At 46.2% G+C, this 26,796-nt stretch overlaps 1 protein-coding gene across 2 annotated transcripts in view; it reads right to left on the bottom strand.

The window, feature by feature from the left end:
• Window positions 1–26,796, bottom strand: part of CCDC149 (coiled-coil domain containing 149) — a 97,363-nt gene that overhangs the window by 3,643 nt on the left and 66,924 nt on the right. Inside the window, exons 5-12 of one of the 2 annotated variants that reach the window (XM_058722947.1) lie at window positions 26,381–26,497; window positions 25,410–25,582; window positions 24,595–24,667; window positions 23,096–23,180; window positions 20,899–21,043; window positions 10,797–10,873; window positions 8,887–8,919; window positions 3,336–3,452 (exon numbers count right to left, since the gene is read on the bottom strand). In XM_058722947.1, coding sequence (XP_058578930.1) covers window positions 3,336–3,452; window positions 8,887–8,919; window positions 10,797–10,873; window positions 20,899–21,043; window positions 23,096–23,180; window positions 24,595–24,667; window positions 25,410–25,582; window positions 26,381–26,497 — 820 coding nt within the window. The remainder of the gene's footprint in view (window positions 1–3,335; window positions 3,453–8,886; window positions 8,920–10,796; window positions 10,874–20,898; window positions 21,044–23,095; window positions 23,181–24,594; window positions 24,668–25,409; window positions 25,583–26,380; window positions 26,498–26,796) is intronic. The other variant, XM_058722948.1, reaches the window with a different exon arrangement.

Below are 26,796 nucleotides of genomic sequence, written 5' to 3'. Positions count from 1 at the left end.
GAATCTTTTTTAAAATGGCAAACCTCTGAGATTACCAGGGAGAACTTTTCAACCTTTTTTTTTGGCTGGGGGTTGGGGGGAAGCGACATTGCTGTCATCCTTAGAGGTCAAAACACTGCGGCAAGAGGGGGATGGGCGAGGCTGTGGTTCTCCCGTTTGGTCTGGTCAGGGATTTTGTTTGTTTGTTTGTTTGTTTTTCCTGAGAATGTCTGGATTTTCAGAGCCTCAGGACCATGAAAACATAGGCGCCAGGCTCTGCCCAGGATTAGATTATAGGTCAACAGCAAGATTTTTCAATCCTCTCCTCCCTTGTTATCCAAAAGATGTCTAAAAAGTATGCGCAAGTCATTGTCAGGAGACAAAGAAAAGTTCCCGAAAATGCCACAAACCCTGATCTATATAACTAGGACCTCCGCTCCTTGCTGGAAGTGCAAAACCTGCCCTTAAGTCTGGGTTTATGGAATGTTGACTCCTAAACTGTGCCGAGTTTTGGTTTCCCCTTGAGAACAGACATGTTGCACTGCCATTTCCATGAAAGAAGGATTTTTGAACTAGCTCGGCATGGGAAGATATTATTAGAAAATAATAGTAATTATTCTGTGCTGTTTTAGCACACAGAATTAGTATCATTAATCTAGTATCATTAATCCTTACTAATAACAAACATGTGTCAATAATGGTGATGCAATCGACCGGTAGAATTGCTTCATGGTATAAATAGTAAGGAAAGAAAAAATGTTTTCTCAAAAAGATGAAGAAATAGTAGCTCTTTGTAGAAAGGCTGTTAGGCTCCTAAAACCGTGTCACCCTTGCACATTGGCCCGAAGGGGACATTCGTCTTCTTTTGTTAACTGATCTCTGACGGGCTTTGTCCTCCCAAGTGTGGGCTTCTTTCAGTTGGAATTAATCAGAGATGCGGTGGGGATGAGACCTTCCCAGACGCTGACAGCCGCTACGTAAATGCTTCCTTGTTCCTACCGCACTGGTGAAGGACGGGGTTGGAACAATGAGAGGTAATGATGGAATTCTGGAAGCTATCATTTTGAATCAGGCCATTACTTATGCTACCCTTGTGAAAATCAAGCCGGTCTCATGTTCCATTTCAATTTCGCAGGCCTGGGCCCACCCACCCAGGGGCTAAACAAGCTCAGAGCAGATAGAGGGTTTCGGATCCAGTGTGGATGCCGGATGCTGGCACGGGGTGACCATCAGCCAAGCCACGTTCCAGACTGCACCGGACCATGGTGTGTTACGGGCCAGATCTGGAAACAGCCACGTGCTGCTGGCTGGAAAGACCCGGCCTTGCCTTCTGGCCAATATGAAACCCACCCGAGTTGGCGATTCTCTCCAAGAATTCTCCCCGTGTACGCTTGGGGATCCTCTTTGTTGAAATCCCAGACCTGTCCAATTCTTCCCATTCCATGCACTATTATAAGTGATTGAGACAAGCTTCAAAATACAGCTGTACCCAGTGAGCCTTGCCGAGCCCAGCTCAGATTAGCAGAACTGCTGGTCTGACCCAAAGACTCGTGATTAATAATACATAGTAGTTCCTTTCAGCCCTAGGTTTTGGGGTGGCTTGTTACACAATGGTAACAACTGTTTCAAACTGGTTAGTACAGCTCCATAAAAGCAGTTTTCAAGTCAGATAATCATCAGGTCAGAAAGACAGGGTAGGCCAGTTTGCCGGGTTACAATTTCAAGTGGGAGACAGTGGGGAGCCACCGAAGATTTCAGAGCAGGGTGTGCAGGTGTAGGAGAGCAGTGCTCCAGAAGCTTTACCCTACAGCACAAGGGAGGAGGATGGGAGTGAAGTAGGGAGGGTCCAGAAGACAGGGAAACCGGATGGAAGCCCTGAGGAGGAAGAAAAGAGGGTTGAGCCAAGCCAGAGGTGGGAGGAATGGAGGTGGGAGAAGGTCTGAAGAAGAGTGGCCACAGACCAGATGCGATGAGGAAGGAAAGCTGACAAGGGTCAATGAGGACTCCAAAGGTAGCTGCAGAGCCGAGAGGGTGGCAAAAAAAGGGAGGAAGCGTGGAGAGTTGGTGACGGCATACTTGAGAAGCCCCACAGAATACTTAGGTGGTAAAGTCTGCACTTTGGCAAATAAGGGACTGTAACTCTGCAGATGGGACCCGGCTGGAAAAATATTTCGAGAATATTTTCATAGCGCTGATGGTTGCAGACATGACTCAGAGTGAGAGGAGACAGAGAGAAAATACCGGAATCGGGGAGAGACCCTTGGCTCCTGCAAGCTGGGTATGTGAGTTACGTGCTACTGTGCCACAAGTTAACTCAAAACATAGCAGCTGGAGACTCAGGAGCCTGGGAGCAATTGATCGGGGTGGCTCTCATTAGCGGTCTCTCATGAAGCTGTCACCAAAATGTTAACTGGGGTTGTTATCATCCGAACGCTTGACTGGGGCTGCGGATTCTGCTTCACGGCTGGTGGCTGGGAGGCCTCAGTTCCAGACCGCATGAACAGCACGTAGGACTGCTTGGGTATCCTCAGCACATGGCAGCCGGCTTCCTCCAGGGAGGATGACTCAAGACAGAGACAGAAAGGAAGACCCCGTATGTCTTTTATGACCCAGCCTAGGAAGTCACATAAGGTTACTTGTGCCCTTGTATTCTATTAGTCACCCAGATTAACCCTGATACGATGTGGAGGGGAATATGTGAGGGCATGAATACCAGGAAGTGAGGATCACTGGGGGCCATCCTGGAAGCTGGCGATCACACTAGGGATAAAAAAGAAGACAGACGAAACTTGGAAAGATAGGAAGGATAGATGGTTTAGCTGGGGAAACAAGACTGCCACATGGGAAGATAGCTGTATCTCACATTGTGAGATGGGCCCCTCTGGCACCCTCAACGGTACCTTCAAAACTCTCTGCCTCCGGAAAGTGTGTCTGGTAGAGGAGAAGCTTTTATTCTCCATTTAAATGATTCCCAGGACACTTAACCTGTGCCAGACAATGGGCCAAGATTTCCCTGAGGTTGGCACCATCATCTCACCATTCTATGGGTAAGGAGATGTGCAGAGGTTAGAAGCCCCACTTCTCAGAGCCAACACAATATGGGGTTGGAATATGAGCCCGACCTGTTCATATCCTGAACCCTTTCTCTTAACCTTGATGCCACTGTTCTGAGTCCAGAGGCCTGCATTCTTTGGCCGGAAGCTCCAAACAAGACAGACCCACAGAAACAACAAGAGGAAATGCAAGGAATGACCCCACGGGGCCACAGAAGCTGTAGGAAGGGGAAGAACTGATGCCCACTGAGCCCCTCCTCTGTGATCAGGTAGAGACAGAGAAATCAAGGTGTGCTTACTGACCGTCCTTGGAATTCGTTTTGTTCTCAGCAGGCTGCTCGATGAACTTCAGCAGGGGAGACCTTGATCTCTGTATGGTGGGAACAGCGGGGTCGCCGAACAGTATGGTGTCCTTGCCCCCTGTCGTGGAAAAGGGGAAAATGGACACAGGATGTCACCAGTGTGGTTATAGTTACATTCACCTCACACAATGGACTGGCCGTTTGGGTGAACAAGGCACTTTCTTTAATCACAGGCCATGCCGTGGAAGGGGAATGGCTGACCGGCCCCTTCTGTAGCGTGACGACCAGGCAGGGAGGTGCAGGGTCAGCTGTCTAATGTCCTGAGAGTCTGCTGGGACACGGCTGCCAATAAATGCCACCGTTTGTTATGTTGGCCACAAACCGAATGGCTTTGGTCTGGGTTAGGTGAGAGCACAGATAACCACTGCGGGGTGTTAGGGAGTGCAGGCTCTGGGACTGCTACACGGTTTGTGTTCTGGACCCCGCCACTTGCTAGATGGCTGACTTCAGACAAGGGACTTAAGCCTCAGAGCCTTCCTCTGTAAAATGAGGAAGGAGAGCACGCACCTCGCCGGGTAGTTGTGATGAAATGAACTGACTCGTGTGAAGCACTTAAGCATTTCATTAGCGCTCAGTGAATGTCACATCTTGAAATTATTACTTTGCAGTGTAGACAGCTACATACACTCTAAACCCTTACACTAGGGGCGCCTGGGGGGTTCAGTCGATTAAACGTTCGACTTTGGCTCAGGTCATGGTCTCACGGTTTGTGGGTTCAAGCCGCAAGTCGGGCTCTGTGCTGACGGCTCAGAGCCCGGAGCCTGCTTCGGATTCTGTGTCTCCCTCTCTCTCTCTGCCCCTCCCCCCCCCCACTTTGTCTCGCTCTGTCTCTCAAAAATAAATAAATGTAAGCAAAATTTTTTTTAATTAAAAAAAATAAACACACTCTACTTGCCATATACACTATATTTGATTTATTTCAATTTGATCATGTAGGCTGAGTACTAACTCTGTCATGTGGAAGATAGTATCAGGTCCCCCAAATTATCACAGCTAAACTTTCACTTACAACATCTAGTCCCATACTGGCCAAACTCTTTCATCTATTAGGAACTTGTAGTATGAACTCCCTAAGTGGATAGAGAAAGTTTGAGGAATGAAGAAGACCATTACAACTCTATTGTTGAGGCCATGGCAAGTTCTGGAAGTTAGGAGCAGGGAAGTGTGGCTTTGGACACAGTGCGGCTCATGGACACAGACACACAGACACAAAACACGTGGACATAAAGGGACACTGCCCAGGGGTCAGGAGGGCACGCCAAGCAGAATCTGATCCCAGACTTCTGTCCACGAGGCCTTGTGATTCTGAGGGTGGGAACTGCAGTGCCCAAAATGAAAACCCCAGGGCTATGGATCCAGCCTTAGCAGTCCAACTTTGAGCAAGACCTTTTCTTTCTTTTTTTTTTTTTGGACAGTGCTAATTTTATGCTACTTTATTATTATTTTTTAAATATATGAAATTTATTGTCAGATTGGTTTCCATACAACACCCAGTGCTCATCCCAACAGGTGCCCTCCTCCATGCCCATCACCCACCCTCCCCTCCCTCCCACCCCCCATTAGCCCTCAGTTTGTTCTCAGTTTTTAAGAGTCTCTTATGCTTTGGCTCTCTCCCACTCTAACTTTTTTTTTTTTTTTTCTTCCCCTCCCCCATGGGTTCCTGTTAAGTCTCTCAGGATCCACATAAGAGTGAACACATATGGTAGCTGTCTTTCTCTGTATGGCTTATTTCACTTAGCATCACACTCTAAGCAAGACCTTTTCTAACTCCAAGCTACTCAGTCTCTCTGGGGCTCACATCAGGGGCCCTAAAACTCTGTGATTTTACTCTGCTTCAGGTTCAGCAGATATAGAATGGTATTTCTATAAAGACGTTCCCTCTGTTAGAGAACCAGCTGAACCTTGGACTGCACCCCTGAGCCCTCAGTTTGTTTACAATACTGGCTTCCCAGTAGGGAACTTCATTTCCAAGACTGTAGTAGAGAGTCCGGCATATGGGAGGTGCTTAATAAATAGCTGATAAGTGTCTGGATAAATGGGTGATGGGTTCTTGGGACTTCTGATGTCTTGGTGGGCACAGGTGCCTGCTGCTGCCTCGGGCAGATGGCATATGTTGTTAGCAGCCACAGCACTCTGGTGTCTGCGGAGGGTCATCCCAGGAGAACAGAAATCTGATAGAAGCTGATCCTGAAGCTCCCCACCAGCACAGCTAGTGTCTGATGTGGAAAAAACTCCAGAATCTTCAGAGACACAGTCTGGAGAAGTGTCCCAAAGAGAACTGTAGATGTACAGGTTGGGATATTATTAAGAGGCCCTCAGATGAAATAAACACCATCAGGTCTCCCTTTGTGCTGCAAAGATCCAATCTGGGAACACTTTGAGGGATTAGTGGTTACTATGAACCCACAGCAGATGCCTCAGGGTGAACTTCTTTTGCTTCTCTCCATCAAGGCAACAGTTACTGTCTTCAAGTTAGGAGCAGGACTGCGTTTCTTGAGCTTTCTCTAGCAGGTAGACCCCTTCTTGCAGGAAGAGACACACTCTGCCACTCTGTGTCCCAACCAGTCTTCCAAGTCCCCTCTGCCCTGGCGGCCGAAGAATCAGAATTACCGACTGAGGGGCGCCTGGGTGGCTCAGTCGGTTAAGCGGCCGACTTCGGCTCAGGTCACGATCTCGCGGTCCGTGAGTTCGAGCCCCGCGTCGGGCTCTGGGCCGATGGCTCGGAGCCTGGCGCCTGCTTCCGATTCTGTGTCTCCCTCTCTCTCTGCCCCTTCCCCGTTCATGCTCTGTCTCTCTCTGTCTCAAAAATAAATAAACGTTAAAAAAAAAATAAAAATAAAAAAAAAAAAGAATTACCGACTGAGCTGGGAGCTGGGTGCAGCCGAGTGACTAAGGTGGCCTGAGGGCCACCTCCTCCTGGCATGAGGAATTCTCTAGGGTGCAATGTGTCTGTGGCCCTCTCCAGCCACAGAACATCATCCTTTCCACAGTGGCTCCTCAAAAATGCTGGAGCCAGCACCATGAAACCTCTCCAAGAGTCTGAGCAACAAGCATTAGCAAAGGGAAACTGAAGCCATCACTCTCCATGGCCAACCAAGCTGGGGGTTGGGGAGAAGATAAATACTTCCTGAAATTCCTGCCTGGAGAGATCATTTCCTGATCTGGAGGTAAAATGCCAAGATTTTGTCATTCCTGCAGCGTTTGAAGGATTCAAAGGCTTATCAGAAGGCAGTCCTATCGTTTCTAAGTCTGGATTCCATCTATGCTGATGAATGTGAGCTCTAATCTGATGGTCTGCTGTCTCATTGTTTCATTTTGATGCCTCTACCTGGAGGAGGAGGGGTGAGGCCAGATGACCCACAAGGAGTCAGACCACAGGCAGTGTGGAAGGCCACAGAGGCACCTCCATTTGCTGGGCGTGTGAATGTCTGGGAGCGCTCTTGATTCCCTGTAACACAACATCCCTCTCTCCCTTCTCCAAAGTGTGCCAAGTACTTTCAAAATGCACACTTTCCTCCTCAGGCTGATGCTTAGAGTGGAGAAGAGGGAAGTAAAATGAAAAACTCAAGGAGCCAGGCTCTGCTCTTGCCAGGTTTTTTCTCTGGCTTTCAGTGTTTCTCTTCAGAGCAGGAGCTCGTCCAGGAAACCTCCCCTCAGAGCCCCCAAGCACCCCCCCCCTCCCTGTAGAGGCCAGCAAAGGGCTGGAGGGCTGAGGCTGGGGGGTGTCATTCCTTCCTGGGGGACCAGGTCAGCATCCCTTCCTTCTCGCAGGAGCCCCATGCCTTTCTGCCTCGTAGGAACCAATTAAATAGTCTGGAGTGCCCTCTCCTATCCAGATGATTTCTCCATGCAGGCTGTGCTGTTGTCGAACTTGCCTTCCCAGCAAGATCCCAAACCTTCCCCAGTTCTATCAAACGACATCAAGAACTACATATTGTGGGCGCAGAGAGTGAGGAGGGAGGAGAAGACACTCAGAGCAAACTCATTGCATGCTCAAAGCCCAGCGGTGATCCTGGCGTGGAGTGAGGCGGAATTCACCACAGTCCTTCGGAGTCTCAGGGCAGAATCTTCTGGCTCTGAACGCCTCTTCTCCAATCCACTTTGCTTTGAAATCCAGTCCCCGGGTGATCTGACTCACCCCATTCTTCTCTTCTCTGAACTGCAGGTCCCCAGGACAGGTGGAAACACCTGAGTTCCAATACCCGCCTGGGTGGCTGTAGGTACCCTTGTAATTCCTGAGCCTTTGTTGCCTCATCAAAAATGGAGGGGGTTGGACTAGATCAGGAAAGGGAAATGTTTTCTCTCCCATGGCAACTCGAACCAAGAGGTGGCTTCCTGGGAAGCCAGTGGGGATGTCTGTTCTGAAGGCCACATGTGAGATCAGTATGGAAGAGTCGTGTGATTGATTAGCAATGTCTGCCGCTGATGTGGGAATGGGTGTGTTCTAATATACACCAAGGATTTGCCATCCTTGAACTCTTTGCTCTCAGCTGTCCTTCCAGATCTGACATTTGATGACTCTTCACATCGTTCACTCACACACACTAACACCTTTGTCACTCAGCACTTAGTTATATATCACTTGGTGCTTTCTTCTCATTGCCACATGTGTATGCATCTTGCTGCCCTAATGGGACTATGGGTTCTTGGAAGGGGGCAAGGGGCATGTCCAGAATGCCCCGTACAGAACTGAATTCACAAAGGTGCTGCTAAAAAGGTATCAACATGCTGATGGGCTGATATATTGGAGAAGACACTGATCCTTTCAAGGTGCTAGCAAGTAAGAGAGAGCTAGCAATTCTCTGAAACTACCGGGACTCAGTCCCCTCCAGGTGGCTGAAACACTGATATGGCTTCACCCTGGGGAGGGGAAGAGGAGGAAGAGGAGGAAAAAGTGGAAGAGGAAGAGGTGGAGAAGAAGAAAGGAAGAGAAGGAGGTGGGGGGGTGGGAAGAGGAGAGAAGGAGAGAGGAAGGAGGAGAGTGACCCTTGCTCCACCATTTGGTGTGTTAAAAGCACACCATCAACAATGAGCGATAGCAGGGCCTGATTGGATTCATATTGCAAGAGGCCCTTCCCTTGTATTTCTCACCAGCGTTTAGAAATGATCGCAAGCCATGCCTCATTGTAACATCCTTCACAAGTGTACCAGAGCAGCTCTTTCCCTTACATTAAATGTATCAGATCTGGGGAATCCCCACCGTTTTTTGTTTGTTTTTTTTTTCCTGTCCTCTCACTTTGTGTCTATGTGGGGGCCGGATACTAGAACGAACACGGCCATGGCATAAAATCCATTTAGCTGGGTCCCTGAAAGCTAATTTTACCGTTCAATATTTGCTTTGTACTAATTGAATTCTCTATTTCAATTGACTGCTCTAATCAGAAAAGTGCAATGATACATAGAGAATGCATTCCTATTTATTTACATGCAGGGGTGTTATTAACGCACTGCTGATACCAGACCCAAACACAGATATTTTAAATAGAACATACTCCCGAATCCTACTGAAACATTGTAGCTCAGGCCTTCAGGCAGCAAAAAAGAGGAAAGAAAGAATTGTTAGTGCATAATACAGCCATTCTAACCCAGACCAAACATCGAGAGAGAGAGAGAGAGAGAGAGAGAGAGAGAGAAAGAGGGAGAGAGAAAATTCTCAGCATTCCTTTACTTATTCAACTTCCATCTTTTTACATAAATCGTAGAAATAAAACATTGTGAAATTTCACTAAATCACTTGGAGAAAAAAAAAAAAAGTCAAAACTCCAGTACAGGCACAGAAATAGCAATCTGACTGCACAAAATAAACGATAATTTTGCCTGTGTTGAAATTCAATGCAATGAAAGAAAGGCCTTCAGAGAAGATAAGGTTTTAACTGCATCAAAAGGTTCTTGTGCAAAATGGATCATTCAAATCCCCAGAATGGCACTTGCCACTAATTAGTTCTGTTAGGTCTTTTGACATCAAGTTCAAGGAATCTCTGCTAAAAATTCCAATTTATGAAACGCACTTGCAGACAAACTAAGGCAGCTATTCAGGTTTACATTAGGAAAACGTGTTGTCCACGTCCCTATGGCAATTTTCATTTCTCACACGTTACCGGGAAGCAACTGATATGATTCAAGGGTACAGGAGGCTGGTTTGTGCAGAAAGGTTAAGTAACTAAAAATATGTGTACAATGTTGCTTCTAGGGAAAGAGTGGGTGGTGGAAAATGATAAATACAAGTTTCTGGAGAGTTTAAAGCAAAGGGGAATAGCTGACGGGGGTCTCACAAAGGGGGTATTTTATCAAGACAAAGAGGATAAATATAGCTAATTAAAGTGAGGCATCAGAGTTTCCTCACACAGAGTACAATTGTGGGAAAAAATCTCCAAAGGAAATTCTGATTTTCTTTTTTCTTTTTTTAAATGTTCATTTATTTTTGAGACAGAGAGAGACAGAGTGCAAGTAGGGGAGGGGCAGAGAGAGAGAGAGGGAGACACAGAATCTGAAACAGGCTCCAGGCTCTGAGCTGTCAGCACAGAGCCTGACACGGGGCTCAAACCCACAGACCGCGAGATCATGACCTGAGCCGAAGTCGGACGCTTAACCGACTGAGCCACCCAGGTGCCCCAGAAAATTCTGATTTTCAAGCTGCACAAATAGGATAGGGGAAGAGAAGGGAAGAAGGCGGAACTAACTGTTAGCTCTTATATGCATTTTTAGGAATGATAAATAAATAAATTTTTGTCAGTTCTTATATTCAGTTTTAGATTGATGATTAAATTGTACAAACCTTTGTACATTCTTATATTCCTTTTAGGGATCATACTTAAAACGAACAAATCTTGGGGCATCTGGGTGGCTCAGGTGGTTAAGCATCCGACTCTTGACTTCCGCTCGGGTCATGACCTCACAGTTCGTGCGATCGAGCGCCGTATTGGGCTCTGTGCTGACAGCGTGGAGCCTGCTTGGGATTCTCTCTCTCCCTCTCTCTCTCTGCCCCTCCTCTGCTTGCTCTCATGTGTGCTCTCTCTCTCTCTCTCAAAATAAATAAACTTAAAAACATAGAATAAAATGAACAAAGCTTTATAAGATACCTATGGGTAAAAAAAAAGAAAAGAAACAATTTACTACACTCACAAAGGTGAAAAATAAAGCATACACAGACACATACAATGCCAATTTCTGAATTTAGGTCAGCGAAACTTGATAGGTCCATAGATGGGAATTTGTATATTTATTGAGTTTTCCCGATTGTTTTCCAAAATTGATGGCTTCTAAGTTTAAAGTGCTTGTAGATTTCTCCACAACAATCTTCAAATAAAAGGACATTTAAAAAGTAGAATCTTCTTTGCAAATTATGTGAGGGCTTCCTTAAAAAAAAAAGGAGAGAAAAGAATTTTCATGAAGATCTGCTTACCTGGAAGACTCCACAAACCAGAAACTTCCAGAGTTCTTAACTTTTTCTCCAATTCAGCCACCCGATTCCCTAGGATTCTGGAAAATGAGAGAAAATGGCAACAGACAGATTAATGAGTGTCTTATCAGCTCTCAGGGCTGTGAGCAAGCTACTTAGGAAAACGCCCTAGTGCCTTGATAGAAAATGTTTTGATATTTAAGGTATATGCAAAAAAAGTGTGTGTGTGTGTGTGTGTAAAGAATATATATTATATTCATACACATTCTATTGAAAGTACATATGAAAACATATAAAAACGAGTAATTAAAAAAATACTAAAATGTTGCCATTCGAGTCCTCTCCCACGTCAATTATTCCATCATTGCCCAAATATTTGACACAATTTCTATATGGGAATTTCTCATTGCTAGAGATTACAATTCATTTTGAATACCCTTAGTAGTATCACAGCTGATTCTCTGAGAGTGGATCTGAGTTCTGGAAACCACCAACTCTAACAAATAAGGTGGGTGAACATGCTTGGTAAAGTTGCTTTGAGTCAATAAAACAGTAAGATCTGCCTTCTTATACCAAACCTACGTCTTACTGACGTCCCCACCCTTATTACCTAGCGTAATGCCTGGTTGACGGTAGGTGTTCAATAAACATATTTGATTACACAAAATGCCTTCCTTTTTTCAAGGCCTGTAATTATCTGTGGAAGGAACTAAGAAATAGGCATTGCAAAAGAACTCCTAGCAATTGCAGAATCACTAGAATAATTAATTATATTGCTTTCCAAGGTGACCCTTCTGGCTCATTGTGACATATAGGTTCTAGAATGTAGATCTAAAAAGTTATGCTGTTTACTTGGAGGCCAAACTTGGTCCACATGCATGGAAAGACATAAATGTGGGCATATATTTCCCATGTTTCACTCTACGTGACATTAAATATAGTTGGGAAATGATTCCATAGTCATCGAAAACTTCAATCACTTTCCATTGGCCTGGAAATTGAAAAACCAGTCTTTATATTATTTGGGGGATTTTCTTGACCCTGCTGTGCTAAAATGATGCGGAAATCACCTTCAAGGTAAAGTTTCGATTCCTTTCAGCAGGAGAAATCAGAATGCCAGAATTGTTCTCCTACCTCTCTTTATATTCCAGAGATAGCTGCACACACCCACATGCATACAGAGGCATGAATATGTATATATCTGCACGTATATATATGGCTTTGGATCCATCTTCATTTTACCTGAATTGACTTGCAGCATCTTAATTAATATTCTCTTTGAGTTCACAGAAAACTCTGACGTTACTATATGTGGTTTTCTTCATCTAGGTACCTGGAGCTTTTCTTCTTTTCCTTAAGTCTTAAATTCTGCGAGGTCTTTATCAATTACTTTCCATTTTCACCCTATTTGTTGGGTCTATTCTGCTTTCGTGTCACCGACCCTTCAATAAACACCATTCTTCGTAATCTCACTTTCAATATTTTGCTCAGACCTTCTGATCCAAGCTCCCTTTTCACCAGTTGATGGGTTTGAGATGCAATCACGGCAGAGTTCAAGTTGATGCCTGTTTCTTAACGAGATCAGATCATCTGTGTGTGGCTGCCTCTTGGAAACAGAAGATAAGGCTTAACTCTTCTGTGTATACTGAAGGATGCCATCAGAACAACGTCTGAAGGCGTGGTGAAGAGACATTTGGTTCTTTTTTTACTGATGTTCCCGGATAACACAGACCTGTCTCCCAGAAATGGGCTGAGGTGAATTTGCTGGTGTCCCCTACTTTGAGGGACCCTGCTTGTTTGTCAGCAGTGACTGTTCTCTCTGGCCTGACATAGGCATCTGATACAGAGCTGGAGGTAATAAAATGGACCAAGTGGAAATTGTACTGGAAGCAATGGTAGCAATAACATCATCAATAACAATAGCAACCACACCACTGTTAACATGAACAGCAGAACTAATCTTTCCCGAGTCCTGGGTATGAGTCAGAGCCCGTGCTGAACACTTATTAAACTTACGTGATCTCATCTGACCTGACAAAAACCCTGCGGGCTACACTGTATTATTATCTTCTTTTTACACATGGACCCTAAGGAACTTGCTCAAGGACACGCAGTTTATCTTCAAGGTGTATCTTTTGCCCACCCCCAGCGCTCTCTTCCAGCCCATCCCACTCGATTACTCCCACTGGGAAACAGAGGCACAGAAGTTAGTTAACGTGCCTGAAAGCACAAGCAGGACTCGGCTGGTGATGAATCTGGATTTGAAGTCACAACTCGGTTTGTTGCCGAAGTGCAGGCTCTTAACCAACACCTAACAATGGCACTTTAAAACAAGCACTCTTGCGTCTGGAACGAGTACTCTTTAAAAACTGTTCACGGGGCACCTGGGTGGCTCAGTTGGTTAAGCATCTGACTCTTGGTGTCAGCTCAGGTCATGATCTCATGGATGGTGAGATCAAGCCCTGCATCAGGCTCTGTGCTAACAGTGTGGAGCCTGCTTGGGATTCTCCATCTCCCATTCTCTCTACCCATCCCCCACTCCCTCTCTTCCACCCTCTCTCTCAAAAATAAATAAATAAACATTAAAAAAACAAGTCTTAAACACTGTTCGTAATTGAAATATGGATGCAGCCGGGCTGACCCGAACAATATAACCCAAGATTCCTCAAATGACAAAAAAGGCTGTTCCTTGTTGGCTTCCCATTTAACAAATATGGCAGGGCGTCCACTGAATGTGGTGTGGTGCAGGGAGACAGGCGGCGGTATGCAGAGACGAAGACAGCAAAGTAGGAACAGGGTCCCTTGAATTCAATTAGACCGATTCAACGCACAATTATTGAGGCGGTAGGGGATGATGAAGGGAAGCAGCCTGGGTCCCTGTATTTGAGGGACTAAAAGTCTGGTGGGAGACAGACGTGTACACACAGAGACACACGTACAGAGCCTGTGGAAGGTCTGAATCACATTTATCAATCACTTATCCTCTTCTAGGTACTCCTCTAAGCACTGCACTGATATTATCTCCCTTAGCCCTTTCCAACAACCAGTGAGGCAGCCCTTAGTAAGTTTAGTTTGTATGTGAGGGGACTGAGATTCAAAGAGGTCAACTAACTTGTCCAGGGTGACACAGCTGGTAAGTGGAAGGTCCAGAATCAGAACCTGGCCCTGAACGTACACAAGCACTTACAGAGAACTGCAGACAAGAAGTGGAGTCAAGGAAAGATGGATCCAGAGTGGTTTTTAGGGACTCGGCTCATGAACGATCTTGTTGCCATGTTGAGAATGGTGAGACTTTTATACACTGGCAACAGGGAAAGATTGGAAGGTTTTAAGCAGAGAAGCAGCATAATGGAGTGTTGGGAAAGTATTCTTGATGTGGAGTTGAGAATGAACTGCACCAAGTATGAGCAGGAACAGAAAGACCAGTCAGAAGGGTGGTGCCCAAGTCAGAGATGGTGGGGGCCCAAAACAAGCCACTGGGGACGTGGGAAGTCAACCAAAAGGAGTAATAACATGGAGGTGGGTGAGGAATTTGAAGTGCCGACAGGATATCCATGTAGACAGCTGGCCACGTGGGAGAAGGAAAGTCTGGGAGTGCAGAGAGGAGCACGTAGGCTGGGGAGTAGGTCTGCTCACCAGCAGAGTGTGAGAAGCCAGAGGAATAGGAGTCTCGAGTACCTCCCACATGAGGGAAGAAGGGACTCGAGAGGCACAGGTAGACCGGGAAGAGGAGAACCAGGCAAGGTGGGACCTGCAAGCCAAGAGGAGAGAGTGTTCCAGGTGGGACGGTGTGGTCAATATTGTCTCATTCTAGAAAGCGGTCACACTGGCTGAAAAAGTCCACCGAGAACATGTGCCTGACCCTTGAGAGAGATGTTTTAGGATGATGGAGAGGGTGAAACCCAGAATCCAAGTGACAGGGTTGAGAGAAGCAGGCTAGGAGAAACTTTAGGCGGTGAATACAGATGACTCTTCAAGTAGTTTAGCAGGGAATGGGAGGAGACAGCTAGGGCAGTAGCTCGAGGCATAAACAGGTTTGAGAGAGGTGTTTTTGTTTTTTTGTTTTTTTTTGTTTTTTTTTGTAGGATGGGGGAGATTTTAAAATAAGGTTTTTATTTAGCTATGGTTTGTTGTAGGGGGGATTTCGGCATATGTTTGCCTAGTGGCCCAGGAAATTCCCCAAGATGCCAGGCCTCTAGACAGATTTTCAATAGTAGTTTCTTTTTTTTTTTTTTTTTTTTAAATTTTTTTCAACGTTTTTTATTTATTTTTGGGACAGAGAGAGACAGAGCATGAACGGGGAAGGGGCAGAGAGAGAGGGAGACACAGAATCGGAAACAGGCTCCAGGCTCTGAGCCATCAGCCCAGAGCCTGACGCGGGGCTCGAACTCACGGACCGCGAGATCGTGACCTGGCTGAAGTCGGACGCTTAACCGACTGCGCCACCCAGGCGCCCCTCAATAGTAGTTTCTGATAGTGACAACCTCAGAGGAGATCTGCAAAGACAGAACTAACTCAGGAGCTGACCACCACGGTACATCTGCTCTTGCTCTGCAGACAACACCGGGAGCAGAAATTCCAGAGTGAGGGCCCCCGGGGAGAGCCTGGTCCAAAGAGGAAGAAGGGACTATGGCTCTACACACGCATGGCAATAACCCTGCCCCCACCTCCACCTCAGGGAGCCTCCTTTTGAATCTCCGCTCTGATCCATGAGAGCGCACCCTGCTGTCAACATCTTGAACTTCCAAGCTACTTGCCATTGGCCAGGGAAGGGGCGGCGCAGTAAAAACAGTGTTAGCACAGCAGGAAGGGTAGTGAGAGACCAGCGTGTCCCTATTTATTCACCGCCACCACCACCAGCAGCACCCAACCACGGGCAAAGCGTTGCCTGGAAAACTGAATGTGGCGTTCAGGAAAATAGGACTTCAACACCTGCCCCTTCCACGACTGCTTTGCTACCTGTTGTTAGGTCACACGAACCTCATCCCTTCTTTGGCAAGCGTCAGACAACTGCCAGCTCTTTGGTGATAAGCACCTCAAGCCAAATTGGATTCATCAGTTCTTCAAGATGGCTCCCACTGCGCCTTCTCCAAGTGGGGGGAAACTGTCGGGCAGCGGAAGGCCAGTAGGGGGAGCACACGCTTACAGAACAGAATATTCTCACAATGCTCCACCAACACAAAACTATTTTATTACTTTAGTCACAAAGGGCCCACTCAACGGGGATAACAGCAAGCAGACCAAGTTCAGATTCTATTCCTAGTTCCCACTCCATTTGTTGTCTAATTAGTTCCTTTACATGCTCCCAAATAAAACATTTATTGAAAGTATGAAACTTAAGACCTCCTAAGTATTAAAAATGGCACATTAGGTACTTTATGTGCTGATATGAAGCAATCTTCAAGATCTATTGTTATGGGGGAAAAAAGGCAAGGGGCAAAACAGTGAAAAAAATGTTTTTTGGTGAATACTAGCTACCATTTGTAAAAAGAAAGAAAAGAAGGATGGAAAGAAAGAACAGAAAAGAAAGCATATCTCTATATAAACATACATGAGTATTTATATGCGTCTATGTAAATATATTATACACTTACTTACATATGCATCCTTGGAAAGGATACGTAAGATATAAGAAATGGTGGTTTCTTCCAGGAAAGGAGTTGGGTGGCTGAGTGATAGTAGTAACCAATAGACACATTGTTATTTAACCTTTTAAAATTTGCACCACGAGATGGCACAAAATTATTAAACAATGGTTGAAAATGAAAAGGTGCATTACAACAAAATCAAACCTGGCAAAAGGAACATGTCTGTTTTTCAACAGAGGGTGAGAGCCCACGGAGCCTGGGGGGTGTGCTGGCTGTGCGGGTTATGGCAGGAACGTGTTAGGGAATCAGTCTGTCCCAACAGGTAGGAGTGTCAGGCTGATGGCTTGGGGTCCCTGAGTTTGGCAGGCAGCCGGACTCTGCTTTAAAAGTCCAGCCTTTTCCTGAAACCAGTATCACACTATATGTTAACGAACTAGAATTTAAATAAAAACTTGCAACAAACAAGCAAAAAAATAAAAGTCCAGCTTTTAAGTGGAGGCTTGTGATGTGTTCAGCTGGAGGGCAGGTATGAGAGCGCTGGGGCTGGAGGTTGTGCAGGAGGAACTGGGGTCTGAGGCTGGAGGATAGATGGGAAGGTCTTCCCAAGGAGCAAGTGATAGTCTGGTGGGGACAAAGCAGGGGGGAAGGGGTGACGTGTGCACTGAAGGCCCATGGCAAGGACTTGAAATACATACTGAATGCATGAAAACCATGAAGAGTGTTAAGGGAGTAGGAACAGGGGCGCCTGGGTGGCTCAGTCAGCTGGGCGTCCGACCTCAGCTTAGGTCATGATCTCACAGTTTATGAGTTCGAGCCCCGTGTCGGGCTCTGCGCTGACAGCTCAGAGCCTGGAGCCTGCTTCGGATTCTGTGTCTCCCTCTCTCTCTGCCCCTCCCCTGCTCATACTCTGTCTCTCTGTCTCAAAAAAAAAAAAGAAGAAGAATAAAAATAAACCCTTAAAAATGATTTTAAAAAGGTGGTGGGGGGGAATAGGTACAAAGGATTAGAAGATGGTTTCGTCATCCATTCATTAAATAATCATAAGCACCTAGGGGCCCAGCACTATTCTACGTCCTGGGAGAGACCAGTGATTCTAATGGATAAACATTCTGGTCTTGGAACAGCTTCAACCTGCATGATGTGGAGGTTTGTGGAGTCGGGATATCAGGATGGGGGGAAGATCCCATTAAATATTCTTCCAATCATGCTTTAAATGGCTGCATAATATCCTCTCTTAGGCCTAACCAGTCTCCAACATAAAAATACTTGGGTTGTTTCTGTTTTTTTTCCCTCTTATAAACAAATCCATGGTGAACACCTTATGTATGCATCTTAGGGAATTGTTCCGATTTTTTTTCCTTTGGATAAATTCCTAGATGCATACCACGTAGGTTAAAGGGCACAAGCACTTTGAAGGTTTTTGTTTTTGTTTAGTTTATTTTATTATTTATTTATTTATTTATTTATTTTGAGAGAGAGAGACAGAGCAGCGGAGGGGCAGAGAGAGAGAGAGAGAGAGGGAGAGAGAGAATCCCAAGCAGGCTCTGCATTGTCGGCACAGAGCCCCACACGGGGCTCACACTCATGAACCGAGATCATGATCTGAGCGGAAATCAAGAGTCAGACGCTTGACTGACTGAGCCACCCAGGCACCCCTGAAGGGTCTTTTTTTTTTTTTTTTTAAATTTTTTTTCAACGTTTTTAATTTATTTTTGGGACAGAGAGAGACAGAGCATGAACGGGGGAGGGGCAGAGAGAGAGGGAGACACAGAATCGGAAACAGGCTCCAGGCTCCGAGCCATCAGCCCAGAGCCTGACGCGGGGCTCGAACTCACAGACCGCGAGATCGCGACCTGGTTGAAGTCGGACGCTTAACCGACTGCGCCACCCAGGCGCCCCACCCCTGAAGGGTCTTAAAGCGAACTAAGGAATGGATGGCCCAGAGTCGAGACTTGGTGAATGTGAGGAGCTGAAGGGTATCAGGGGGAAGCTGTCAACCTAGCAGCTGGCCATGTGGGTCTTGCTCTTGATGGTGAGGTGGGGACATGACTTCTGAGAAGAGCCTGCAGAGAGCCAGAGGCAAAGATGGGGGGGGGGGGAAGGATGCCCCCCTCCCAGGTAGGGAAGAAGAGCAGAAGACCTGGCAGAGGGGATGCCTGGGAGGCTCAGTCCGTTGAGCCACCGATTTCGGCTCAGGTCATGATCTCGCAGTCTGGGAGTTCGAGCCCCGTGTCGGGCTCTGTGCTGACAGCTCAGAGCCTGGAGCCTGCTTTGGATTCTGTGTCTCCCTCGCTCTCTGCCCCTCCCCCACTCATGCTCTGTCTCTCTCTCTTTCTCTCTGTCAAAAATGAATAAACATAAAAAAAAAAAAAAAAAAAAAAGAAGTCCTGGCAGAGGCCTGGGGTGGAAGGGAGGAACGCGGAGCGAATCGAGGGGAAGAGGCAGTGGAGAAAAAGTCAGAGGAATTCTGAGAGAGCAGTGCAAGACCGGAACTGGGATGCAGAGAAACTGGAAAAGAAACATACTCAGAAAGTGGGGCTTGGCGGGGACTGGAGACCCTGCTGTGGAAAATTTGGGAAGAAGTCTTGGGAGGTGTTGAAGCGTAGGTGGTCTTTCTTTCCCTTGCACGGCAGCCCCTCCCCCCTAGGCGGTGTATGCTAAGATCCAGAACCCTGACACCCCCTCCTCTCCCTCCAGAATGACCCCCCCCCCAGCTGAATCTGCATTTCTAAACAAGTGCCTCCAGGTAATTCTGACAGAGGTGCCCCCCCCCTCCGCCCCACACACACACACTTTGAGGGGGTGGCTGTTGAAGAACTAAAAGTGTCCTTATTCACAAGGACACTAGGTAAGTGGAATTTGAGGGGAGCTGCAGAGTGCGGAAAGGCTTTGGGGGTTCAGGGAGCTCTGTGTGGTTTCTCGGTGAAGAGGCAGGAGCCAGGGGAGGGGCAGACGCTGAACAGGTGGGAGGAGGAGTGCACAGGAGACGACCGTGTGGACCAACAGGAGGGCGGGCCAGTGTGTTTCCCAGAGATGGGGGAGAGGGTGGAAGGCACTGGTCCCATCCGAGAGTAAGTCTTGGGCTTCATGGTGAGTAAGTCTCGGGCTTCATGGTGAGTAGCATCTATTTTCTCGGTCAAAGAGAAGCCGAGGCTGCCTGCTGAGAATAGTCTAGGGTTTAGAAGACCTGACAAGTTTTGAAAGAGCCCCAGTGGGTGCTTTATAGGAGTCAGTGAGGACAAAGAAGGCTCATGTGGAACACTGGTGGCTGCAGGGGATTCTTCCTGAATAAAATAGACCTGGTACCTACTCTGGGGAGATTTCCATTTCTTCTCCCTCCCCTGAGAAGTATCTGAATTTTAGCACCTGACTGTTTCATTCCTTGGTTAAGATTTCTTTTAAAAGAATTTTAAAAACTTCTTCTGTCAATAAATTACCCTTGTCATCCCTCTGAGATTGCCCAGACTCCCTCCACTGCTCTCTGCCTTCTTTTATATATATCTTCATCTCCTGCGTGATCTTCCCTTCACTCCTTGCTTCCCTCTCTCTTTTTTTTTTTTTTTTTCTATTTTGTTTTTACAATACTCTCAATCACTTTCCGGTTGCCTCTCTCCCTGTGCCCCCCCGCCCTCGCCAGGACCCTGATTCCCTCATCTCTCTCCTCCTTGCTGGAAGCCTGCTCACTCGTTCCACGCCTTCATTTTGGTTCTGTGAGTAGGTTTTATAAGCAGGACCCGCTACATGAAAGATGGAAATGCAGGTCTCTTCGTTAGACAATGATGAAGGATTTCAAGAGGGCGACAGGGGGGCCCTGGACCAAGTGTGGGGCCTTTCTTGAGCATGGCCGCCCGCCCTTGGAACAAGCTCTGTTTGCAACGTTTGTTGCTTTAACTTATTGTATATTCACCATCGTCTGAACACCTCCAATTCCTCATGCGTCTCTAATTGCTATTTTAACTTGCTTGATGTTGCCCCTCGTAGTCAATATGTTTGTAAAAACCAACACACTCTGTTTTGACTGTAGTTCTGTCCCACCACCGTTTTTGCTTATCTGGAAGAGTGACGCAACACTCCCTTCTGGGCCCGGCTGGCTGCCTGTGGAAACTGACGCTTGATGTTCCTCTCTGTCCGAACCCCTCAAAGTCATGCTGGAGGCTAAGACGGCACTGAGGACATGCCTCCCCTGAAGGAAACCTTGCAGGAGAGGTAGGTTACATTCCCCAGGCAATGGCACTACCCAAATCACCCGTGTAATATGCATTTCTCAGCGAGTGGCTCAGAGTAAGTGTTCAATATGTAATGACAGGTAGTATTTCCTCACCCAAATCTGGCGAATGGCCAAGATGTTGTCATAATACAGATGGACCATTCCAGTTTAGTTAAGTTTCCTTAACGTGAGGGCTCCCCCGCTTCCCCCAAAGGCCTGCAGACCCACCCGGCCGCCACCCACTGCTGGTAGGTAACCAGTGTCCCACCTCTCTCCCACCCACCGCCCACCCAAGGGTTTATCTACATACTTGCTGGTCTGCCTCTGGTGCTGGATGACCATGTTTTTCTCGTGGATTGTCTCTAGTAGGGCCGTTGCCAGAGATTTCAGATCAGAAATGGACTGTGGAGTAGCTGGGAGACTGCACCCGTGATCCTCAGACAACAGATCCTGAACTAGGTGGGATTAAAGTTTACAACTCAGTGTTACGTCCTTCTGAAACGCTGGAATGCAAACCAATGTCCATTCTTCCTGGATAACAAAGCTGGGATACGTTTCCAGCTCCTAAATGCTACGATGTTGTACTGAAGAATCCGCATCAAGTGTCAAAAGTAAAACAAAATAAAATTCAGCATGAGGGGTAAACGGCAAGTAAAAGGAGGAAGTTCTCGTGGACTTTTACCAACAATGTTTTAAAAGGATAAGAATAATCTTTTGTATTTGTCCAGTCTTTTGCCCTTTCAAAACATTTTCATACTAACTCATTTGAGGCTGAAAATTAAAAAAAAAAAAGAAAAAAACTCACCTGGGAAGTATTATGTATTCCCATTTCACAGACAGGAATGCAAGGTGGTAATGGGTTAAAAATATTAGCTAAAGGTCACACAGCCTCGCAAATGGTAATGACTCTGGTCCTGAGCTCCTCGCTTTGTGGCAAAGTTTCCTACGATGTGGTATGCTCGGTGGGTGGGAAGATCATATAGGGCATTACTTAAAATACAAAATATATTTTGTGCATGCATGTTTTTAGGAACTAAGAGTCACCACAAAAGAGATACCACTTGGACTTGCTTACCAGACAGAAACAAATAAATCTCACTGTCTACCTTTGAGCATCACTTCCTATATGCTTGTATGTAGGTACACAAATTCATACATTTTTCTTTGAAAATGGGAAAAAGCTCTTCTTTTTGCACTTAAGCCTATTCCCCATCATTAATATTTTTTAAAACATAAAATAGAGTGGCTGCTTGGTAGCCCGTATATAAAATATAGAGTAACTTCTTTAATTACTGTTGGACATTTATGTTATTTCCTGGATTTTTTTTTTTTTTGGTTTTGTTTTTATTTTAAGTAATGCAGGAAGAGCTTTCTTCAAGGAATAAGTTTTTCATACATCTGTCATTATTTCTTGCTGCTCAAAGGGGATGAGTTCAAGGCTTTTCGATATAGGTGGCCAAAGGGTTATCTAGAAAGGCTGTGCCAAGTTTACTGCTTGGCCATGGCTGGCATTCCCCACATCAGTGCAAGGCTGGATCTCACCATTCAAACATGTTTGGCTGTCAGGGGTACCCAGGGCTAACCTCACATGAGCCACTCCATATTTCTGTGGAGTATTGTGGTTTTCTGTTTAAAAACAATTCTAGGGTTTCCTCTTTTCAGTCAAGTGGAAAAACAAAAGTTGCTTGGACAAGTGCCTTGGTTATTAGGTGGGCTGGAGATTCAGCACTTTTTTCTTTCTTTTTTTTTTTCCCCAGCCACTGTAGCTCTGATTAAGACTGCCGCCTGATTGTTCTGGTCTGCACGGCCGGCAGCCCGAGAGTGGGCCAGTCGAGCGTGTTCAACCTGAGGCTCACGTTGAGAACTGAATTCCCAAATATTAAGTGTCAGAAGCAAGCTCTCTGCTATTTATTCCCCTGGACTGTTCCTGGAAGATCATTATTTTTCATCAGAATCGACAAGGAGGAGGAACAAAATTGCAATCAATAAAAGCTTCTTTGAAAAAGGCACATGTTCCATGATAAAATGATTTCAGCAGCTATGAGACTTTTCTATTCTGGTCACAGAGGCCAGGAAAAGGAGAAACTCGATGAGGCTGGAACATGTACTCAGTGATGCTAAACTGGTGATGAGAGGGTAGGGGGAAGCATTCTTGAAAGAAGAGCACAGTGGAGGGGAACAGATGCAAATGGGGTCCCGTCATTAGAAAAACATCTAATGTAGAGGTTCTCAAAGCAGGATCCCGGAACAGGCATCAGCATCACCTGGGAACACTTAAGAAATGCATATTTTCTGCACCCCCCTCCCCCCCAGACCTACTAAATCAAAAACTCTGTGTGTGGAGGGGACAGTAATCTGTGATTTCACAAGCCTTCCGGGCAATGCTGATGCAGAGGCAGGTTTGGGAAGGCTGTTTTAAGAACCGCTTGGTTCCCAACCCATAAACCCACATGTAGATGTAGACCCACAGCCCCAGCACCGGATTGTCATCAGAGGTCGAACCATACCTTGCTTTGCAGACAAGACTCCAGTTAGCGCACTGCTGCTAGATTTACTCTGGCCTTTTGAGTTTTTCCGTCTCTCGAGAGCATTCTAAAGCAGCATTGGGAGAAAATACAAATCTCTATCAAAAAAGCCAAATAATAGAAAAATACCTCCTTATAGTAGACGCATCCTCCCATCTGGCACGCAAGAACCCTGGCAAACTCCAGATGCTGACCCAACTTTTAAAATTCTGAGTCCCTGCCAAAGAGTTATAAAATGTATGGATCTGGTAAAGAGGGTTTTTGTTTTTTTTTTTAAGTTGGTGCCCAGCAGAATGACAGTAATTACCTTCTCCTATATATAAAAGGCACTCCGTGCAGATTTGTTAAATTAAATCAAATCTGAAGCAAGAATTCCATCTAATGTGTGAAGTCACTAGTTATGGAAACCCCTTCTGAATAGACATGAGATGGAGAACAGGTTTACTTCCATATACCAATGCCAAAAGATCGTTATTAGTATTTGGAAGGCTTCCGTGGCTGGGCTGGAAGAAGACATGGTCAAAGAATGACATCGGTCACGGACACAAGATTAGGAAGTGTCAACGTGAACCAGAGTGCCATTCTGACAACAGACCCTTACGTTAAAATTGATATGCACTGTCTAGCCAATGCTTAGCACGTAGAAGAACCGAATGAAGGCTGTTAAATGAATGCATACACACATTTTTTAAATGTATGTATTAATTATACAACTTTAAAAGCTGTATTCTTCTTTGGCTCCATGCGTATATATAGACTGACGTAAAGTGTGGCCCCCACAGAATGGAAGAGGACGAACAGTGTAGAGACTTCTGAGGCAAAAAGCTAACGTCAAAAGCCAGCAAAACGAGAAGGTTCTCCCAAGCATCTAGACTGCTGTAAAACTTCACCCTCAGGAAGAGAAATCAATCTATTTTCAAAGCAGAGAAGCCCAGGAGACGTTTCTAATTATAACGCTCACAACGAACATCTGCAGAAATAGATATTATCAAACTAATGGTGCCGGAATTAGTCTAAACAACAGTGGGAGAATTTAAACATTCTGTCCTTTTAGTGTGACGTGAACATTGTCTCTCGGATCGTGATTTCCCAATCTCTGTTTCTTTCTCGCTCAGAAACCATTTTCTTAGGGATGATTATGCGACAAATAGCGTCTGATGGCAGCATACTGCACAGAAAAGCTGGGGAAAAAAAGCTAATTCTACGTGCACCGAGGCCGTAACGTGGCCGTGTCCAGATTCGGGTGGTCTCTGTGTGCCCTGTCCCAGTAACGGCAACAGAAGGGACTCTTGCAAGAGCTGTTTCTGTTGTGTTTGTCGTTTGGGGTATAATTCTTCCTGGTTACCTCAGTTAAAGCTCTTATTCTGTCTAGGAGGGCAGGCAAGTACTCAAACGTCTTTGGCACATAAAAGGGAATTAAAATAGAATGGCATTTAGATGCGCGATAATGAATCATCACTAGTGTCACCATGACTTTCTACCTTGTACTTGGCAATGTTTGATTTCAAGAGGTTGACCTCTTCATGAAGTTGCTTTAGTCTCTCTTGAAGGTACCTAGAGAAGAAAACATTCAACTAGGGAGTGTTTGGGGACAAGATAAAAAAAATACACTCAAGTAGGAGAGAGGAAAAAAAAGAAAAGGACACATCCCAAGAGCCATCTTTTACATATAATGCCTTCTCCCCACCAAAAGGAGGAGAAAAATGCATCTTTGTGACCTTTTCTTAAACGGATGCGATCAAGGTCAAATAGGCCCAAATCACAGAAACCCCACTTTAGAACAGCCTTCTGCAGAGATCCCCTATGGGATATCAACACAGTTTCCACATAATTCTCATTAAGATGATTCCACTGGGAAGGCAGGCAGGAAGAGGCAACACAAGACATAACATGAAGTTAGACACACACACGCACACGCACAAACACACATGCACACACGCGCGCGCGCATTGAAACTTGCCTCGGGGAAGAGAAAGAGCTACGGGAATTTCTCAATTTATTTTCTTATTCGTTTCCCCCTCCTTGATACAATACCGAGCAGCTCTTGCTGGCTCCCTACCCCTCCTGCCCAACTGGGGAGTGGGGAGGGCAGGGGGAGAGAGAGGAGAGAGAGAAGGGGGTTCGTATGTAGGCATATAGGTATGTGGTGCTTCCTTTCTGACTTTCAGAACTCATCCATGACACTGACGTCACCATTTTAGCGCTGAGACTTCCCTTCCATTGTAAGGCAATTCCCTCAAACGTCAATAGGGCTGCAGATGGCCCCCAGAGCGCCCGCCGGGGCATGGCCACTTGCCTGTTCTCCATGCAGAGGGCATCCACGTCGATGAGACGGTTCTCGTGCCCGCCCAGGATACGGTTTAGCTCCTGGTTGAGCCTCTCCACTTTGTCCTGGTAGGAAGACCGCTCCTCTTTCACATCCTGAAGCTCATCCACAGAGGCCTGTAGGTCATGCTCCAGAGACTCAATCTGAAACCAAGGGAGTGTCCTTACTTACGATGGTCTTCAGATGTCACTTCATGGCCAGAGATGGAGCCTTCTGCTTGGCTGGCTGACTTTTACAGAGCGTATTCGTGCCCCCACCCGCGTGTTGTAAAACCGCAAGCACCCCACGGGATAAAAGCTTAAGGGAAGGGACAGACTTCCTGCCCGACACTCATGATGTCTGAGATAGGATGAGTGCCACCTAGAAGCAGAACCCACCCCCTCCCAGCGGCAGCTCGCCCCCAAGCCGGAGGCTCCGAGGGGGCAAATCCAGACGCTGAGAAGGGCAGCCGGTGTCTTACACACGCATACTTTTTCAAGCTTCTCGAGACGCAGAAATCTTGTCCTGTTCTTCGAAACCAATGAGCAAAAGAAGGAAAGGAAGTCTAGGCTCTCTTCCTCGTTCCCTAAATAGGGCTCTGTACCCTTTGAGATTCTACCTGAAAAGCATCGCTCGGCATTTCAGGAAACTTGCAGATTAAGGTCAGGGGGTCACGTTTTGTTCCTGTCTATACTGAGTGTGAGTGTGTGTGTGTGTGTGTGGGGGGGTGCGTTTCTTTCGTTCAGAACAATGGCATCCAAAGTAGGAGGGCACACGTGCAGGAAGCCCGGACCCCAAGAGGGAGGCTTGGAACTCGCAGAGCACAGAGGAAGTAAAAGCACGCATTACACCCTCTTCTGCCTCTGACTAGCATCCCAGGCACGTCACCCTCTCTGAGGAACAGGGGACAGAGTCCGACCGTACAAACACATCCCCCACTCGTAACAGATGTTAGCAATAACCTGCTCCTTGGCTCTCTCCAGCTGCTGAACCAAGTCTTCACGCTCGTGAGCTGCGAAGTGTCGCACGCCAATTTCTTCGTCTCCGAGCCTCTGTTTGGCAATTGTCATTCTCAAGAGCTGCATTTTCCATTGGTAGCAAAGGAAAGGAGAGAGAGAGAGAGAGAGGGAGAGAGAGAGAGAGAGAGAGAGAGAGAGAGAGAGAATGGGTGTATGTGTGTTAAAATGAATAGAACCAAACAAATACTCAAGCATATTAGGCAGAAAATTTTGGAAGGTAAGACTTTTCAAGATATACTAAGGAAGGGCACAAGACAAAGAAACTTCTTGACAGTATCATGAATTTACAAAACCAAATATAATATATATTATACTTTGTACGCACATGCATGTGCATGCATACACAGTATAAGTCTAAC

Source organism: Neofelis nebulosa, chromosome 3, assembly GCF_028018385.1.
Source record: "Neofelis nebulosa isolate mNeoNeb1 chromosome 3, mNeoNeb1.pri, whole genome shotgun sequence".
NCBI lineage: Eukaryota > Metazoa > Chordata > Mammalia > Carnivora > Felidae > Neofelis > Neofelis nebulosa.
Note: the sequence above shows the minus strand (reverse complement) of the source record. Positions and strands in the feature narration are given on the sequence as shown.